Raw genomic sequence first — 20625 nt, 5'->3', positions numbered from 1 at the left:
ACTCTTCCCAATTTTGAACCAGGCAGTGTTTCCTTGCTCTGTTCTTACGACTTCCTCCTCATCCAAGTATAAGTTTCATATTTACAATATTTGAATACATTGTTTTTCAGACCAGATTCTTCCAATATGCCTCACCCCCATCAAATTGTACAACCCCACGATTAATCCAACTCACCCACACTCCTGCACATCTTCAACCCTCTGCTGCCACCCCTTAGATTATCAGAGTCATTCTATAATAATGGTTTTATACAATATTTGGTTTTGTGGGACTGAGTCAGTTCCCTCTGCATAATGATCACCAGTCCCTCTAAAGCTAGGTAATAATTTACAAAATCATTGTTCCTGCTTGCCACATAGGCCATTCTTCTGAGGTGCATCTGGGTGGACTTGAACCTCAGACCTTCAATTAGCCATCAAATGTTTTTACTCTTAGCACCACCCACAGACTCTAGACATATGTTAAAACTTATATTTTTATATTAAATGTATGTCATTTAGATAATCAATAACATAACAATTGTTCTTCAAAACCCAGCCAAGATCTGAATATGGAAAATTATCTCTGCAGTAGCAGTGGCAATGTTTAACAGAACAGAAAGCAATAACTGTTGGAGAGGATGTGGAGAGATTGGAACTCTCATACATTGTTGGTATGGTTATAAAATGATACAACCACTCTGTAAGGTAGTTTGGCATTTGCTCAAAAAGTTGAACACAGAAATTCCATATTACCCAGGTATTCCATTGCTAGGAATATACCCCAAGGATATTAAAATGGAGACTTAGAGATTTGTACAACGGTGTTCATAGCAGCATTCTTCATGATTGCAAGAATGTAGAAACAGCCCAAATGTCCATCCACAGTTGAATGGATTGAGAAATTGTGGTACATTCACATGATGGAATACTCAGCCCTCAGGAGCAATTATTTTGAAAAATACTATATAACTTGGGAGAGACTGGAGAGCATTATGCTGAGTGAATTAACTCAGTCTCAAAGAACAAATATTGCATAAAAAAGAACAAGTATTGCATTAGACCATTGCTATAAAAAAAGAAAGATAATTAGTAAAACATAAAAAGTATAGGTGTCTAAGGGAGGAAGGGGTAAAAGGGTGAGGATGGGGAGGGGGGGGAAATCACAGACTTGTATAATTTAGTGAATAGATGGAGGGTGTAAAAGAAATGGAAAAGATCTTAGACTGACCTGAAAAGATGGCATAAGCATGGCCATAATTCTATGGTGACTAATTTTATAAAACACATGATATAGTATTGATTGTATGAAACACACTGTGTGGAACACAATGCATATGAATTTTGTATGCAACCATATAAAATAAAAATTGGGGGAAAAGTCAAAAGAAAGAAAGAAATTATCTCTGGACTGTGTATGAGACTCCACTTAAATACTGAGTCACTTTGGACTAGTTACTAACCTCTCTGAACTATTATTTAACCAGCTACAATACATATTCTTCTAATCTCGCAAAATAATTGTAAAAATAATGAAACACATTTTATAACCTTCATATGTGTGATGGAGGAAAGGGAGCTCTGGTGGCCTCACCTATAAGGAGTTGCACTGCTGACCCAAAGGTGGTGTTTCTCTGGCAATTTGAATCCAACAGCAGCTCCATGGAAGAAAAATGGGCAATCTCCTCCCATGCCATTTATTGCCTCTGAAAGCCCACTTGAAAAGTCAGCTGTGCATAGTTTCTAGCTCATCAGCAGTGAGTTCAGTTGCATTAAAATATGATTCTTAAAACCAAACCTATTGCCAATTTTGGCCATAGTTAGAGAATATCTGCATGTTCAGTAATGAGTTGGATGCTACGATTCATGCAGTACACACATAAATAGACACTTATTTAGTGTTTCCTGTGTGTTTGATGTACATTATTTAATTGCTGTAGAACTCTGTGGAAGGAAATGGAGGCACAAATGCTAAAACATTTATCCGGGCTTGTAACTGGCACTCCAGAAATTCAAGCTGAAGAACTCTAATAGCAGAACTTATGCTTTTACCTTTTTGGCAATACTGCTGTAACCCCAATTTTACTGAACTTGAAAAGCAGATAGAGAAATGAAACCAAGGCACATAAAACAAGTTCTGTCTATAAAATTTCATTTTATTATCGTGTAAATAAGTGATAAGCATGGCAATTGGTTAAGGGTTTGTAAACTATATGTCTCTATTGTAATAAACTCTTTCCTTGTAGCTGAAAAGCAGGCATAGGCAGTATACAATAAATCTATCAATTTCTAAAATAGGAAATATACAATGAATAAATTTATAACATAGTTTATAACATATTCATATAAAGCTTTATTTACAAAAACAGACAGTGGACCAGACTTAATCTTCCAGCTAGAATTTGCTAGCCACTTATGAGAGTAAGACAATGAGTAAGTATGACAAACTAAGAATCAATACCTCTAAGCCATGTTGTTGAAGAATATGGAATATACCATGGAGTTCCAAAAGAATAAACAAGCCAATCTTGGAAAAAGTACAATTAGAGTACTTCTTGAAAGCAATAATGGTGAAATGTCCTCTCATATATTTTAGAAACCTTGTAGCAGAGGCCAGTTGGGAAAATACGTGTTTGGAAAGGTGGAGGATAAGCAAAGGAGGGGAAGATCCTCAATAAGAGAGATTGACACAGTAACTGCAACAATGGGCTGAAGTATATCAGAGATATTGAAGATGGCACAGGACACATTATTCATATCATCGCTATGAGTTATAATCAACTCAGTGGCACCTAACAACAACAACACTCTTTGCTTATGCCAAGTTCATTCTTACTCTAAGGCCTTTTGCCCTGGCTGATCCTTCTGCCTGTAAGCTCCTTTCTCAGATCTATCCAAAGGATACTTGGTAATCCAGATCCTACAATTAAGATTGAATCAGGGAGGCTTCTCTGAGGGCACAGTGAAAGCAACTTGACCACCACTCTGTCACATTGCCACTGTTTCTTTTCCGGGAAATAATTATGCTTTTTAAAGTGACCTGTTCACTTACTAGTGACCATTACTACAGTCTGTCTCTGCTCTCCTCTTAGAAGGTGAGTTCCATGGAATGGAGCCAAATTTTGTTCTGTTTCCTATGTCTCTACCATCCAGATTATGACTGGCAAACAATTTAAAATAAAGGAATAAGGGAGAAAGACTTAAAGAGAAATTATAAGCAATCCACATTGGATGATATTTTGTTATGACCTGGTTTGTAACAGAATATATGTTACCTTCCTTAGAAAACCCGTCAGTACCCATGATATTGTTTCAATGATGAAGACACCCACCCTCATCCTGGAATAGGAGAATGAAACCCCTGGTATATGGCTGAAATGGGGGGTGAGAGGGAAGTATACTTTTATTAAAAAAAAATATAGTTGGACCCAACACCTCCTATACTGGTGAAGACAAGTTGGACATAAGATTGGCCTGGTCTCCAATGGGACCAGGCTCTTTTCCTTTGTCTTCCTACTCCCTCTTGTTACCAAAGACCCCAAGCCCTTCAGCTTTTTTGAAACTTTTTTTAACATTTTATATTGGTTTGTATACAAAGTTTGTATTCATTGTGTTTTACAATGTTCTTCATTCACATTGTGTTTCATACAATCATTCTCATGCATTATGTTTTATACAATTAATCACTGTTGCACTGTGCCCATCATTACCCTGTTTTTTCTTTCACCCCCTCTGTTCATCCACCAAATTGTGTCCCTGGAGTGTTTGCTTTCTTAATGACTTCCATTATTTGCACCTTCTTCCATAACTGTTTAAAATAACTCCTCGATATATTTCTTCTGGCTTTCTACCTCTAGCATACTCCCTTTATTGGTGGCTTTCATTGTTTCGTATATCATTTTTACTTTCTTTCATAGCTAGCTGTTCAGATGTCTGCATATCAACATATATTATCTGACCTCGTGACTCTGGGATATTCATTGAGTCTATAATATTCTCTTTTTTTTCTTTTTGAAGAAGACTTAATTTGTTTTTTTAACAGTGTTTGAAGCTGCCTGCTGCTTTCTTGACACTATGTCAAGTTTTTCTTGGCAAGTATTAGGCCATTTCTACTGTGTCTGTACTTTGTCAGTAGTTCTTTTCTTTGTGATATTGTTGATTAGGTTCCAGCTTAACATATTCACTCTGTGGGGTGAGCCACTCACTCTACTGAAAGTCCTTTCTGGGAAAATTTGGCCTTTCTAACACCATTCAGGTTCTCTTTTCTGCACAGCAGCCCTACAAGAATCTTGCCTTAATGTAGTAGTACCCACTCCTAAACTCTATTTTCCTCCTTGGTCTGTGGAGTGGCCTGGTGCGAGACTCAAGCAGTTTCTATCCAGAAGGCTTTGAAGCCAGCTCTCTTTCTTGCAGCTTAATGTGCCAGTTCAGAAAGCTGAGGAAGTATTTTGCCTGCTCGTAGCTCTCTGTCCCAAACTCTCTAGTCCTGTCTGGTACCTAAAATGGCCCTGCACTACAGAAGCAAGGATCCCAGAATGGAGAGATCTTGCCACAGGGAAGTTATAGTCTCCTCCCTCTCCACAAGAACCCAAAAGTCCTGGCTCTAGGGAGAAGTGTCTCACCTGATTAAACCTTCTCTCCTGAAGTTTAGTGTCTTCCTTTTCTCTGGAGTGTTTGTGTACATGGGTGTCTCAGGTCAGCCCTCCCTCTTGCAGAAAGCTGAGAAAGCCCTCTGTCCCAAACTCCCTTGTCCTTTTTGGTCCCTGGATGGCCCTGCAGCCATAGAGGCAAGAATCCCCAAATGGAGACACCTTGCCCCCAGCTTTTGTGGTTTACAATAGGGAAGTCTTTCTCAGAGAGCTACAAGGTGGGCCTATCCTTCCCCTTCACCTAAATCCATTCTCTTTGTGACTGAAGCAGAAAGACACCTTTGGTGACCTCCCTGTAGCATCCACAGCCACATAACTGTCCTCTCTTTCTGGTCAAAATGGAGTACCACTGCCATCTTTGAATCCGGTAGAAAACAGTATGGGTTCTAAAAAATAAATTCCCTAAGCAATGCCTCCCTCTTTGCTTTTAGATTTTAAGAAACAGAATAAAAAATGTGACTCAATTAAAGTAAATTCACTTTTCCTACAATTCAGTAACAGTTGTTTTCTCTTGATTTTCTTGTGCCTTACGCTTTTCCTAAAGCTGATTTATAGATAATGTTATATATAATCTTGTTGCAAGCTATCTCTAAATGTATGAATAATGAAATGGTTTTTAAACTTCAATCCATTAAAGTCATTCTTTCCATACAACATCTTAGCTGCTTCGTTTGAAATGTCTGCTTAATTGAAAGTATACAGATTTAAATGCCTCTCAGATGGTTCCCTTAGCAACAGTTGCAGCCTGCTTTTAATACAAGCCTCAGTTTAGTCGATGAACTAACTTTGAAAAAAAGAACTAAATAGAAATTGATTGTGTTTTATTTCATAAGTGATTTTTTTTGCTGTGTGTCTTTAGTCCCTGGTGTACCCCAGAGAGCAAAGCTTCGAAGCTGCACCTCAGTCTTAAGCGATGACAAATGTTATATGCACCATTTCTGACACTCTGCTGCACCATGGTGATTTTTTTCATGTAATTGCTAAACCAATAATGAGGTCTTGAACATTATCATATCTCTACAATGAGTCACCTGCCAATATTTAGCAAAATAAGATTGTTCTTAACATTTACAAGATCTCTAAAAAATCTCCTTGGTTACTGTGGTGATTTTGAGTTCTGTATCTGAAAAGTAAGAACTCTTCATTGTTACTAGCATATTTAATAAAAAACAAGAATGTCACATGTGATAGATTACTACAACATCATGGCATTATACTTTTGAAGGTGCTATGAAGCATAGTCCAGAATTAGGGGCTGAGTCCCACAGTGATCTGCAAAGAGCTGCCAGGTCAAAACGGCCTCTGTTCCTTAAATGAATGTGAATGTGGGAAAATTGTGTGACCTCTTTTTTATCATTTGAAAAAGAGAAAGATAATACTATAAAATTTTAAATCCATGTGTTATTATTGTCCCTATCTGCAGCCTTCAGTATGGACTAAGGCTCAATGTCAAGAAGACAAAGATTCTCGCCACTGGACCAATTAGCAGCGTCAGGATGGATGGTGAAGAGATTGAGAGTGTTCACAGCTTCAGTTTGCTCGGCTCCACAGTCAACACTCTTGGTACCAGCAGTCAGGAAATCAAAAAGCGTATCACGATGGGAAAGTCTCCTGTTAGGGACCTCTCTAAAGTACTCAGGAGCAACGGTGTCTCTCTGGAGACTAAGGTGCGCCTGATACAGGTCATGGTATTTGCAATCGCTTGTTATGCATCAGAGAGTTGGACAATGACTAGGGAGGACAGAAGGAGAGTGGATGCCTTTGAGCTGTGGTGCTGGAGAAGAGTACTGAATGTACCATGGACTGCCCGGAAAACAAACAGATTCATCTTGGAGAGGATTAAACCAAGCTACTCCTTGGAGGCAAGGATTCTGGGGCTTCATCTGACATACTTTGGACATGTTGCCAGGAGGGATGGGTCCTTGGAGAGGGACATCATGCTTGGGAGGGTGGAGGGACAGCGCAGGAGGGGAAGACCCTCTATGAGATGGATTGATTCGGTGACTGGGGTAATCGGGATGGGTGTGTCAGAGGCAGTGCGGTTGGCGCAGGATAGAGCAGGGTTTAGGGCTGTTGTGCATAGGGTCGCTATGAGTCGGAAACGACTCGATGGCACATAACAACAACAACATGATAATATAGTAATGTATTATATTGGGGAAACTTACTGTCAAGGATTTCTTCAAGGTGCTAAAGAACCTGTTTAAAGACTAATGGTCACCTGATCCAAGCCATGCTTCTATCATTTGTTTCCTATTTCTCTCAAAGTTGAACAATGAATAAGGAAAACTGAAGAAGAATTGATACCTTTGAATTGTGGTGTTGGTGATGAGAGTTGAATATCTTAGAGACTGCCAAAAGGACAAATCTGAGTTGGAAGATGTGTGACCAAGGTGCTACTTTAGAGTCAAGGATGCTGAAACTTCATCTTATGTATTTTGGGCATACTGTCAGGAGAGGCCAGTTCATGGTAAAGGACATCATCCAGGGAAAAATAAGGGTCAGTGAAAAAAAGTAAGACTCTCAATGAGATGAATTTATACAGTGACTGCAACAGTGGGTTCAAGTATATCATAGATCATGAAGATGGTAGAAGATAGGACAAGGTTCAGATCTGTTGTTCATAGGGTCACTATGAATCATAGTCTGCTCAACAGCACCGAGAAACAACAAAACTACCCTAATATGTCCGAGTCAAATGAGATAACAGTCTGGAAAAGAGCAATGACTGTACAGAGTCAGCACAATGTAAAACGTATTCAATAAAATAAACACATTGCTCAGTGGATCTTAATTAAATTTCACTTGTCCTTTCCAGCATTTGAACCTCCAAACAATTGTCCTCAGTTCATGCAGGGTGGCATTTCATTAACTTGTTATTTGTGCTTTTGGGCTTCAAATTTTATACCTTAGACTATAATAAAGAAGAAAGACAATGCTTTTTTTAAAAAAAATTATTTTATTCTTTTGTGTGTATGTACCATCAAATCAGATCTGACTGGTACAGGAGGAGATTGTCCCTCCTTCATCAGAGCATCTGATGGATTAGAACCATGAACCTCTGGGATTACAGTGTGTCTTCTTGCCACTAGGCCACCAGAGCTCTCTGACAATGCGTTCTTAATAGAACATCTATGTCTATCATGTGGATATGTCATTGTAGACAGTTTTGTTAATAGTTTAGATTTTTTTAAAGCCCTCTTAATAATTATAAAATTTAGATTTCTAAAATGCTGGTGTTTGGAGTTAAACTGAAGTGCTTTAAATTCTAGTACTGCCATTTCTGAGCTGTGTGTGCTTTGCCAAATCACACCCCTCTATGCCCCTGCTTCTGTATCAGAAATAAACTGAGAAAAGTGCTTACCTCTATGGATATTATATTGATAAAATAAGATTGCATGGATTAACTTTGTAGTAGAGTTAAATGTTTGTAAATTAAATACTGTTGTATTTTCATGAATAATCATGAATTAATTAATTAATGTTAACACAGTAAACGTCTTTACGCCTCCTCATTGCAAAACTGGCCAGTTCCAGGTAGTTCTTCCTGGCTACACTCTCCTCCATCACCAATACTGATAATTTTTGTTTCTAGTATCACCTCAGGACTTACAGTGAGACTCCAGGATACAAACATATGACTTTTCAACAACTCTTACTTGCTCTTTAATGTTATATAAACCTGCTCTCAAACATTTAAGAACACTCCATCTTGTCATTATTTGATGAGTTGAATATGACCCATAGTGACCCTATGAACAACACATATGAGTTCTGTCCTATCCTGTGCTGTCCCCACAATCTCTGACATATTGGAGCCCATTGCTACTGCCAGATTGACTATGAATCATAGTGACCCTATGGAAACCTTGCTCTGATCTGCATCACCGTCATGCTCTTCACCATGCTCAAGCACATTGTTGCACTCACATGTCATTCTGTCCCGTTTAGGGACTTCCTCTATCTGAGTGACCCTGTTTTTCCCAGCATGATGTCTTTATCCAGGGACTATAACCTCCTGAAAATGTGCCCAAAATACGTGAAACAAACCCCAAAATAGGTGAAACAGTCACTATCCTTGCCTCTAAAGAGCTCTCTGGTTTTACATCCTCAAGACAGATTTATTTGTTCTTTTAGTAGTCTCTGGTATATTTAATACTCTTCCAATGCTGATTAAAAGACATTGGCTTTGTCTTCAGTCTTCCTTATTCACTGCCCAACTTTCAGGTACATAAGAAGCAATTAAAAAATAGCATGGCGTGGATCAAGTATACCCTAGTCTTTAAACTGGCATCTGTGCTCTTTAGCACTTTTTTTTCATTTGTTATATGTTTACAATAGCCTATTTATTTTTTTAATACTTTTAATGAAAGTTTACAGAGACTTAGGGTTTCCAGTCATTCATTGTTGCACTTTTCTCCCTACCCACCCCCTTCCTCCTAATTCATTCTTCTTGAAAAGAAGAAGAAAAACTCTTTCATTGTTATGCAATCCCTCCCCCCAGGTCCACTCCACTGGACTCCTGTCATGACAATAATACCTAATCATGTTGTTGTTGTTGTTGTTATGTGCCATTGAGTCGTTTCCGACTCATAGCGACCCTATGCACAACAGCCCTAAACCCTGCTCTATCCTGCGCCAACCGCACTGCCTCTGACACACCCATCCCGATTACCCCAGTCACTGAATCAATCCATCTCATAGAGGGTCTTCCCCTCCTGCGTTGTCCCTCCACCCTCCCAAGCATGATGTCCCTCTCCAAGGACCCGTCCCTCCTGGCAACATGTCCAAAGTATGTCAGACGAAGCCCCAGAATCCTTGCCTCCAAGGAGTAGCTTGGTTTAATCCTCTCCAAGATGAATCTGTTTGTTTTCCGGGCAGTCCATGGTACAACCAGGACTCTTCTCCAGCACCACAGCTCAAAGGCATCCACTCTCCTTCTGTCCTCCCTAGTCATTGTCCAACTCTCTGATGCATAACAAGCGATTGCAAATACCATGGCCTGTATCAGGCGCACCTTAGTCTCCAGAGAGACACCGTTGCTCCTGAGTACTTTAGAGAGGTCCCTAACAGCAGACTTTCCCATCGCGATACGCTTTTTGATTTCCTGACTGCTGGTACCAAGAGTGTTGACTGTGGAGCTGAGCAAACTGAAGCTGTGAACAATCTCAATCTCTTCGCCATCCATCCTGACACTGGTCCAGTGGTGAGAATCTTTGTCTTCTTGACATTGAGCCTCAGTCCATACTGAAGGCTGCAGTCCTTGACCCTTCACAGCAAGTGCATGAGGTCCTCCTCAGTTTCAGCAAGCAGGGTTGTGTCATCTGCATAACACAGATTGTTAATAGACCTTCCACCAATCCTGATGCCACAATTCTCCTCATAGAGCCCAGCCTCTCGGATAATCTGTTCTGCATACGTGTTGAAAAGGTATGGAGACAGGATGCATCCCTGGCGTACACCCTTCCCAATTTTGAACCATGCAGTGTTATCCTTCTCTGTTCTGACGACTGCCTCTTGGTCCAAGTATAGGTTTCGCATTAGCACAATTAAATGTTCTGGGATTCCCATTCTTCTCAGAGTCAGCCACAGTTTGTTATGATCCACACAGTCAAATGCCTTTGCATAATCAATGAAACACAGATAGACATTCTTCTGGTATTCTCTGCTTTCAGCCAGGATCCATCTAACATCAGCAACAATATCCCTAGTATCATGACCCCTTCTAAACCCAGCCTGGCCTTCCGGAAGTTCTCTGCTGATGTGCTGTTCTAATCGTTTTTGGATAATCTTCAGTAGAAACTTGCTTGCATGTGAAATCAATGACACTGTTCTGTAGTTTCCACACTCAGTTGGGTCAACTTATCCCTTTTAAACAGTTCTTTCCCTCATCTGATTCAGGGCAGTATGCATTATTTATCTCCTCTTCCTCAGTCTCCCCCAACCCCTGTGTCAGTCCTGTTTTACAACAGTGGTCCTATGCAATATTTCACTCAGCATAATGTCCTCCAGGGTCACCCATTTTGTATAATATTTCATGAGTTCCTTGTTTTTCAGTGCAGCATAGTATTCCATTGTGTGAATATATCACAGCTTCTCTATTCATTTGTTTGTTGATGGGCACTTAGGTTGTTTCCAACTTCTTGCTATTGTGAACAAAGCTGCAATGAACATTATTTGCAAATTTTTGAGAAAGCACCATACTGCCTTCCATAGTGGTTGCACCATTTTGCACTCCCACCAAAAGTGAATAAAGGTTCCAGTTTCTCCACATCCTTGTCAGCATTTGATGTTTGCTGTTCTCTTGAATTTTGCTATTCTTACTGGAGTGAAATAATATCTCATAGTTGTTTTACTCTTTAGTACTTTTAAAGAAATTCTTGACAGAAATTTTGCTGTCAAGACACTTCCTACTTGAACCAAGTTCTTTGTCACAGTTACCTTGCTGTGTGTTCAGTTTTTGAATCATTGAAAAGGTTTCAAGCCTCTTTCTGGCACTAAAGTAAGACTCAGTAAGAAGTGTGTGCACCTGTTCCTCCTTACCTACAAATTCCACTTAAAGACACACTTAGGAACAAATATAATTTATGGCCCACATCTTAAATTTGTTAACATGTTTACATGGAACTTTACAAATTGGTTTATGCTTAGTCTTATCATCTATACTGTAAGCATCTTGAGAACATGACCAGTCCTCTCCTCTTTGTATTGTTTATCTTCATTAAGCTTTGTTCAGTGTCCTGGGTGCTACAGACTATTAGTTATTTCTTGACGGATTAAAAGACTAGTCATTATGCATCTGTTTTACTAAAATGAAATAAGTATGAGAACTTGGACTGATTTTACTTTAAAGTGGAAAATCTGAGTGAAAATCATAAAATGTAAAACAATATGTTGATGAACTTGAAGGAAATGTATGAAAGAAGAGAAAAAAATATTGAGAACTTTGTGTAAAATTCACAGTTAGAAACAGTAGGATCCAGAAAAATAAAAGAAAACTAACAATCTATGTAAGTATTCCCTCAAGCTCAAATCAAACTTCTTTACCAGTGAGTTGGAACCAACTTATAGCTGACCCTTCAGCAAGTCCCTAGGGCTTCTTCCATGTGAAGCACATGGGAAAAGGTTGCTGCATTTGAAGTGACAGAGAGGTGTCACTTTTAAGTTAGCAGCACAAGTTTTTTATAGACTTGGTCACCAGACCTCCCTAAGTGTCCCTTGGAAAATGCAAATGGTGGATCATTCAGCTGCCTCGAAAGACAGGCCCAGCGATCTGCTTCCTAAAGCTCACAGCCAAGGGTTGCAATGAGTAATGACTGGCTCAGTGATAGCTAACACCAGGAGATCCTAGAATATCTACCAGAGATGGGTAGAGTAAACAGAATGCCCAGAGAGGAAAGCATCTTAAAAAGTGGCATGGGGGAGGGGTGTATATGTGTAGAGACATAGGAAAATAAAAGGATTTCATGACGAGATCACCAGAACCTTGTCAAAGAGTACTTGGAGGAGGTAGAGAGGAACTGAACCCAAATGGAGAGGGATTGAGAAAGAGAAGGTACCCGGGAAGTGATTGTAGCTAGTGTGGACCACTGGTTTAGGAAGATGAAAAATCAGATAGAGGATACAAGAGAAAGGTTCAGGGAGCGCATAGGTAACGCAAAAAAACTCTCTTGACTTTTAAGTGGAGATTGAACACGGATAACTGAAAATTCTAAAGGGAAAACTCTCCTTTCCATGGCATATTTGTGCTTGGCTTAACAACTGTCATCAGCGCACACAAGCAGAGAGCAAATGAATCGGAACCAAATGGTTTCAGAGTTCTTGATGTAATTTGTTTTAAAAATTGTAACACATTTGAATGTACAAAATATTTTCAAATCAATGACAGTAAACATTATTCTTGAGAAGTTAATCGGTAATGTTTTCTGTAATCGTCTGTATTATGCAAGGTCTTGTTTTTTGAAAAGAAAAGGGGGGGAAAGTCAGATGTTCTTAAAAAATATACGTGCGTGCGTGTGTGTGTGTGTGTGTGTGTGTGTGTGTGTGTATTTATGCTTATGTGTCTTATGTCTGAACAGGTTCCCCAAGATGACTGGTCAGGATATAATCCTCGTGGTAAAGATGATGAAATTCCATGCCGGAGAATGCGGAGCGGCAGCTATATCAAGGCGATGGGGGATGAAGACAGTGGCGATTCAGACACTAGTCCCAAGCCTTCTCCCAAGGTTGCTGCAAGGAGAGAAAGCTATCTCAAAGCCACCCAGCCATCCCTTACAGAACTCACCACGCTCAAGTAAGTGCTTCTAACACTGTAAAGTCTAGCACCTTGTACCATCATGTAGGGTCGGGTTGGATGACCCTTAACATGAGTGGAACAGATACCGTCTTACCATTCCGTGGTGATGTACTGAATGATCTGTCCCTATAACATTGAGTGTGACTTGTGCCTCTCAGTTCCTTTAAAGCCCCTTGATGTACACATAAACACTACATAGACCATCAGCTACATCAACAAACTTTGGGAAGGTTTGAAACAATCTAGAATAGCTTCTGAAAATAAAATGTCTGATGCATTGCTACCCCTCAATATTTGTTTAGCTACTAAATCTTCAGGGAGCCTCTTTTTAAAATTCTAGAATTTTTCAGAAAATCGACTAAAAAAAGTATATAATCTTGGAGAAACAATTTGTGCTTGAAAATTATATATTTTGTTAAAGTCTGTATTATACATTTTTTAATTGGGGCACATTATATATATCATCACTTGTAAGACCCTAAAAATGATTTCTTATCTTAAAAAATAGAAAGAGTTCTTATTTCCATTTGAGCTGATTTCAGAAAGCTAGCAGTGTAACTAATGAAAGTACTAAAATTTATTATTATTAGCAAATTCTGACTATTTATAGAGAGAAAAATAAGAGTTTTAGACCCCGGAGACAGGATGCTATTGGAGCCTGAAAATTATACTACAAATAATTCTTTTTTCAAATACTTACATTTATTCCATATTGTGGATAAGTATATATTACTAATCATACGTTTTATAATGCTGCAGAATAAAACATTTAACAACCAATTTAATACTTGGACCAAGAGGAAGTTGTCAGAATAGAGCAAGGAAACACTGCATGGTTCAAAATTGGGAAAGGTGTACGCTAGCGATGTGTCCTGTCTTCATACCTTTTCAACCTCTATGCAGAACAGATTATCTGAGAGGCTGGGCTCTATGAGGAGAAGTGTGCCGTCAGGATTGGTGGAAGATCTATTAACAATCTGCATTATGCCGATGACACAACCCTGTTTGCTGAAACTGAGGAGGACCTGAAATGTTTGCTGCAGAGGGTCAAGGACTGCAGCCTTCAGTATGGATTGAGGCTCAATGTCAAGAAGATAAAGATTCTCACCACTGGACCAATTGGCAGCATCAGGATGGATGGTGAAGAGACTGAGATTGTTAGCAACTTTAGTCCGCTTGGCTCCATGGTCAACACTCTTGGCACCAGTAGCCAGGAAACCAAAAAAACATATTGCGATGGGAAAGTCTGCTGTTAGGGACCTCTCCAAAGTACTGAAGAGCAGTAGTGTCACTCTGGAGACTAAGGTGCGTCTGATACCAGCTATGGTCCTTGCAATCACTTGTTATGCATCAGAGAGTTGGACAATGACTAGGAAGGATAGAAGGAGGATTGACACCTTTGAGCTGTGGTGCTGGAGAAAAGTATTGAATGTACCCTGGACTTCCAAGAAAACAAACAGATTCATCCTTGAGAGGGTTAAATGAGGCTGCTCCTTGGAGGCAAGGATTCTGGGGCTTTGTCTGACATACTTTGGACATGTTGTAAGGAGGGACCAGTGCTTGGAGAGGGACATCCTGCTTGGTAGGGTGGAGGGACGGCACAAGAGGGGAAGACTCTCTATGAGGTGGATTGATTCAGTGACTGGAGTAATCAGGATGAGTGTGTCAGAGGCAGTGTGACTGGCACAGGATAGGGCAGGGTTTAGGGCTGTTGTGCATAGGGTTGCTATGAATCTCAAGCCACTCGATGGCACATAACAACAGTAATGAAAAATAAGCTAAAGCTGTCAAAGAGAAACAAGCCAGATTATAAACCAAGAAATATTAACATTGAAAATTTAATACTAAAAAAATAGTTGGCTCATTTTATAATGAGAATTTGTTTAGTTTCACTTTAAAGAAGTAGACAGGTGAGTCCTCTCATAAATTTCTCTCAACAGGTCACGTGGGTAGTTTCCATCAACATTTAATACCCATGGCATCAGAAAACCAACACCAGAGAAGTAGCTCTCCTTTCTCTCCTCTGCTTTCTGGTTTCACCTACTGCCTTTCCTGTGTGCCTATACTACTGCCACAAAAGGAAAAACCTGATTATGGAGAAAGAACATGGAAAGAGTTCCTCACTGTACTGTGGATGTCTTTGGCAGACCTAACAAGGACTCAGAAAGTGAAATACACCCACTTGGAAGAAAACACATTATGTAATACAAGTAGTGGGTCAAGATGTGGAGTGAGGGCAACTCAAGAACCCTTCTTGCAAATAGTAACTGTGGATCTGAAAATCTCTCTCCACTGTCCACTACCCTGGAACAGATTCCAACTCATGGCAGTCCTCTGTCAGGTGGTTGTTGTTGTTGTTGTTGCTATGTGCCATCGAGTCGTTTGTGACTCATAGCGACCCTGTTTACAAGAGCCCTAAATGCCATTTTATCCTGTGCCAACCTCGCTGTCTCAAACACATTCATTCCTACCACTCCACTCACAGAATCGATCCATCTCACCGAGGGTCTTCCTCTCCTGCGCCGGCCCTCCACTCTGCCAAACATGATATCCCTCTCCAAGGACCAGTCCCTCCTTGTAGCATGTCCGAAGTATGTCAAATGAAGCTTCGGAATCCTTGACTCCAGGGAACATTCTGCCTTCACCCTCTCCAGGACAAACCTGTTTGTTCTCCTAGCAGTCCCTGGTATATTCAACACTCTTCTCCAGCACCACAGCTCAAAGGCATCAATCCTCTTTCTATCATCCCTATTCACTGTCCAACTCTCCGATGCATAGCACATAATTGCAAAGACTATAGTCTGGATCAGGTGCACCTTAGTCTCCAGCCTGACGTCATTGCACTTCAGTACTCTTGAGAGGTCCCTCAGAGCTGACTTTCCCAATACAATTCATCTCCTGATTTCCTGGCTGCTGTTACCAAGAGTGTTGACTGTGGAACCAAGTAAACGAAATTTCAATCTCTTCACCATCCATACTGATACTGCCAAGTGGCCCAGTGGTGAGAATCTTTGTTTTCTTGATATTGAGCTTCAATCATATTGAAGACTGCAGTCCTTGACCATCTGCAGCATGCGCTTCAGGTCCTCCTCAGTTTCAGCAAAGCAGGGTTGGTTCTGCATACAGATTGAAAAGGTGTGGAGACAAAATACATCCCTGATGGACCCCTTTCTTGATTTTGAACCATCCAGTGTCTCCCTGCTCTGTTCTGACGACTGCTTCTTGGTCCAAGTATAGGTTTCACATTAGCACAATCAAATGTTCTGGGATTCCCATTCTCTTCAGAGTCAGCCATAGCTTGTTATAAATCTTAATATAGCAGATGGCTCATCTTTCTCTCTGAGAATAATTGGTAGATTCAAGTCTCAGATCATTAGGTTAGCATCTCGGCTTGTCAACTACTTTGTCATCAGGGCTCCTTATAAAAGAGTTAAAAATCTCCTCATAGGGGGACAGGGAGGAAAATGTGCAACAATGAATGAATGGCAATCCAAGTTCTTTATAAGCTTTCATTAAAATCTTAAAAAATAATAAAATATTTTTTAAAATTCCTCATGCACTTTGCTGAGAAATCAGTTCTAATTCAGAGTGATCCTCCACTGTGTTTCTGAGGCTGAGAATCTTTACAGAAGAAGACTGTGAGTCTTTCTCCTGTGGGGCATCTGATGGATTCTAGCCAGCAATCTTTCAGTTTGCAGCAAAATATGTAACACGTTTTGCCACCAAAGATACTGGTGGAAGGTTTGTTGTTTTGTGCCATCTAGTCATAATTGACTCATAGTTGACCCTCCAATTTTCAGAGGCAATAAATCACACTGAAGAACCTACTAGAGGGTCATCTATGGGTAGGTTCCGCCCCCATGGCAAACAACAACAAATCATACAGGAGGAGATTGCCCATTCTTCTCTCATGGAGCAGGTGGTGGGTTTGAGCCGCATTCCTTAGGGAGTGTGGCACAGCTTCTTACCACCACATGTGGCCACCATAGCTTCTATAGAAGAGTTAGGAGCTACTATTATCTTTTCCCAAAAATTTATCAAAACTCAAAATGGTAGCTAGTATACTACAAGACACTGAATAAATTGGAAAACATTTCTTAGAACAATGTTATCCAAAATCCTTATTGCGCCCTATTTGTTAGCCCACAAAATACCTCTGACCACCATTCAACCATGTATTTCTTCTCATGCCTAAGATTTATTTATCATATTTCTACCCTTCCATTAATTTCTTCTTTGCCTTTTTTAAGGATTCCACTTATCACTATTGTTTACATAGGAAGCTTCCCTCATACTCAACTACCTATGATTATCAGTGACTTCCATTCTAATGGTAATCTAATGAAATATATCCAAAGAAAAGTCATATACACCATGGAAACAAAAATTCAGACATGGATGATTCATAATCAGTTGTCTTATTCCTTGATGATGTTTTGACTGGAGATCATTATTTCTCTAGAAGTTTGCTGCATTCAATTCCTCTTGAGAGAAAGGTCCCCATATCTTGCAAATCTAGTTGCCTAAAAAAGAAAACTATATTTATGTTCCTACTTCTTTGACATTTAAGTCAATTTTTTCCCCTCTTTCCTCCTCAGCAATTCACAGCTTAAGGGATGAATCATAGCCACGAACTAAAATAACTAAAATTAGTCAAATGAGATTGAGGCAAGATTTTGTTTGAGGATTTTTACTTCCATCTTCTATCTGAATGTTGGAGAAAAGGCACTCCTACACTTTCTAACATAGTTTTTCTCTTTTTGATTTCACAAAGTGTCTTGGAGGAGTTTGTAGTCTTTTGATCTTGTTTTGGTATTGTTGGAGGTGTAGGGTTCAAAAATCAAATTTTTGCTAGTAGTCACACTCATTAACTGTGGGTGCTACCCAATGGATTTTACTTATTAAAGTAATTCATTAAGTACAGTGGCTAATCAAACCCTTACATATATTGCATTTCCTTAACATATGTGGGTGTTTTTCATGATCTACTCAATATTGGTGATTGGGTTTTGAGATATCTAAGGTGTAAGCTGAGTTTAGCATCCGTGGGTCAGGAATAGTCTTCACAAAACAAAATCTACATTTGGGCCCAAAACTCTCGTAGCACTTCTCTGTGAACCTACGATGTCGTACATTCTTTTCTCCATTTCAATATGTGGTAGTAAGTCCCTTTGCCTCACCACTAGCTTTCCTTAGAGATTAGCTAAATAGGTAAATATAAATTAGATAAATATGAAGTGGTACATCACTCACGAATACTGGTATATTAAAAAATAAATGCTTGTTTAATCATAAATTTTCAAGCAAGCAAGAGGGAGGTTTTGAGGCTTTAAAGCCTGTCATCACAGCTTAGCACTCAAGAATATTTAACCATTTTCTTTAGAATTGCTATAACGTGCTATTTAATCTAGAACTGAGATGACTGCCTACTGTGATGATTAGTAAAAATCATGTCCAAATTTCATCTTGGGTTTTTATTCAAAATACTGTAGGAAGGTTTTTTTTGGTTTGGGGTGTGGGGTTTTTTTTTTGTTGGTTTTTTTTTTAAGTGGTATTAAGTGAACTGTCATTTAAAACATTCTAGAGTTAAATTCAAATATCCACTCACCATAGGCAAATAACACTTTAGAACTTCTTCATACTTCTTAATCCCTTCATCCAAGCACTAAAAAAATTTTCCCTAGAAGAAATAGTCAGTCTATAACATTATAGACTTTGAAATTTTTCTGACATCAGTAAGAAGAGCCTCGTGCTTTTGTTGAATATTTGGTTCTGGAAAGAGACAGCCATAGCTCTTAATGATTAAAGATTTTGATAAAAGTATCGCTCAAAGATTCCTTTTCAAAATTAAATGCTTTAATGCCAAGGAATTTTTCATTTCAGAATAACATCTTTTGGGGTTTGTGTGTTGGTGTGTTTTTTTGTTTGGTGAAGGAATGACTATTTTTTTTCTCTCTCTCTCCCTTGGAGTAACTGGTGAAATTTCAAATAGCTCTGTGACTTTTAACAGCTGTTCTTATGTTTCTGAGCCTCAACTTTGAATGAGAGACTTGGGCTTCTACATGAGGACACTATCACTTCTACTCTCTGTCCCTGGCAGGCCGTCCCAGACACAGTGAGAGAATCCAGCATTCCTTCACTGAGCACAGACTGAGCCTCAGAAACGCTCTCAGCACAGTGCTTTCAGCTACCCAGATGGCCACCTCTTCTGAATCACCTTGAGCCCTGAGGAGCCTCTCAGTACCAGCATGTTTGGTTGTAAAGATGATGCTAGTTCAGTTTCAAGATGGAGGGAAGTGATACTTTCAAGTAGAATACTTTGAGAAGCTACAGACGGTGTTCTCCTTCAACTTTAATTCTGGAGATTTAAAATGAGCCAGCTCTGAGTGCATCAGGAACCCAAAATTGGAGTTTCTGGCTGGTGTTTAATTATCTTTGTATAAGTTGCTGCTTCCCTTTTTTCTCCTTAGAAGAAGACACTGTGTCCTCTGCTGGTTCCTCACATTCCACATGCCCTCCTACCACCTACTATTCCTCATGTTCCTTCTTTTCTCAGCAAAAGAGAGAGAATGGAGAGAGGAGGGGAAGATGGGAGCGTCGCTATTTTTTCCCAAATTTATGAGCTGCATTTAAGAGCTTTGCTCTGTTTTCTTTTGTTGCCTGTTTCCCCCAAAAGTTTTTCCATCCCTCTCTTCTTTGTCCCTCAGTATAATTATAACCTGTAAGAAATGCTCTGTTCAGTTGTAGGGAGAAAACAAATAATAAAGCCTGGCTTTGCAAAATTGTGAATTTCCATCCTTGGTGATGTAAACTGTAGACACTTTCCCATTGTTCCCTGATTACAACATTTTTTTATACCAATTCTCTCCTCTCAACTCCTCCTCCTTCCACAATAATAAAAAATGGAAAACACAGAAACCCACTCACCTGCTTGTAGTTATCTGCATATCTTTCAAACCTCTGTTACTGGTAAGCCTGCTTTAAACAGAACCAAAAGCTGAGTGTGGCAATTGTTTATTACTGTTAGCCTCATCACCACCATAAACAAAGAAAGCAAACCCATTACCATCCAGCTGGTCCCGCACTGAGTTCCCAGTCCTCTGGATTGTTTTTGTAAGCAGATTTCCCCACAGAGCCACTGGGGGATTCTAATTCCCAACCTTTCCATTAGCCATCAGCTGCTTAACAACTGAGTTGTCAGTCTTCCTTGTCCTCATCACCATACCTGACTTTAAATATAAGCCCCTCCTAGGGATGATCATGACCTTTCCCAAACAATACAATATGTCTGAATATTGTGGTCCAAACTCAAGTTCAGTGCCATTGATTTGAGTTGGAACGGATTCTCCATTGTGTTTCTTTGGCTGCAAATCACATGAGATGGGGTTGATCATCATTCTCCTTTGGAGCCACTAGTAAATTTGAAGCATTAGATTAACAGCATAACTCCCTGCGGACTACACCCCCAGAGCTAGCTTATAGAGGTCCTGTGCTATAATTGCTCTTTAGAGAAGATTATTTTGAAGGCGTTTGGGCAGATTGAACTGTCCTCCTCATGCTGAAAACCACAGAGAGAAGACTGCTTGTGTGCCTATTAGAGAGGAAAGGAATAGAAAGAATTCAGATATGTCTTTGAGAGGACTAATAGGGAGTTCAAGCAGTAAAGAAAATATTGACATTTTTATGTTGTATATTTTTTAT

General features: G+C 39.6%; 1 protein-coding gene across 8 annotated transcripts in view; it reads left to right on the top strand.

Annotated features, from left to right (window-relative positions):
- Positions 1-20625, top strand: part of DLGAP1 (discs, large (Drosophila) homolog-associated protein 1) — a 542994-nt gene that overhangs the window by 102202 nt on the left and 420167 nt on the right. For all 8 annotated transcript variants that reach the window (XM_006891397.1, XM_006891398.1, XM_006891401.1 and 5 more), the window contains exon 2: positions 12707-12921. In XM_006891397.1, the coding sequence (XP_006891459.1) occupies positions 12707-12921 (215 nt within the window). The remainder of the gene's footprint in view (positions 1-12706; positions 12922-20625) is intronic.

Source organism: Elephantulus edwardii, unplaced genomic scaffold (genome assembly GCF_000299155.1).
Source record: "Elephantulus edwardii isolate Elephantulus edwardi_28Jun2011 unplaced genomic scaffold, EleEdw1.0 scaffold00097, whole genome shotgun sequence".
Taxonomy (NCBI): domain Eukaryota; kingdom Metazoa; phylum Chordata; class Mammalia; order Macroscelidea; family Macroscelididae; genus Elephantulus; species Elephantulus edwardii.
The sequence above is the reverse complement of the archived record's forward strand: the minus strand, read 5'-3'. Positions and strand labels throughout refer to the sequence as shown.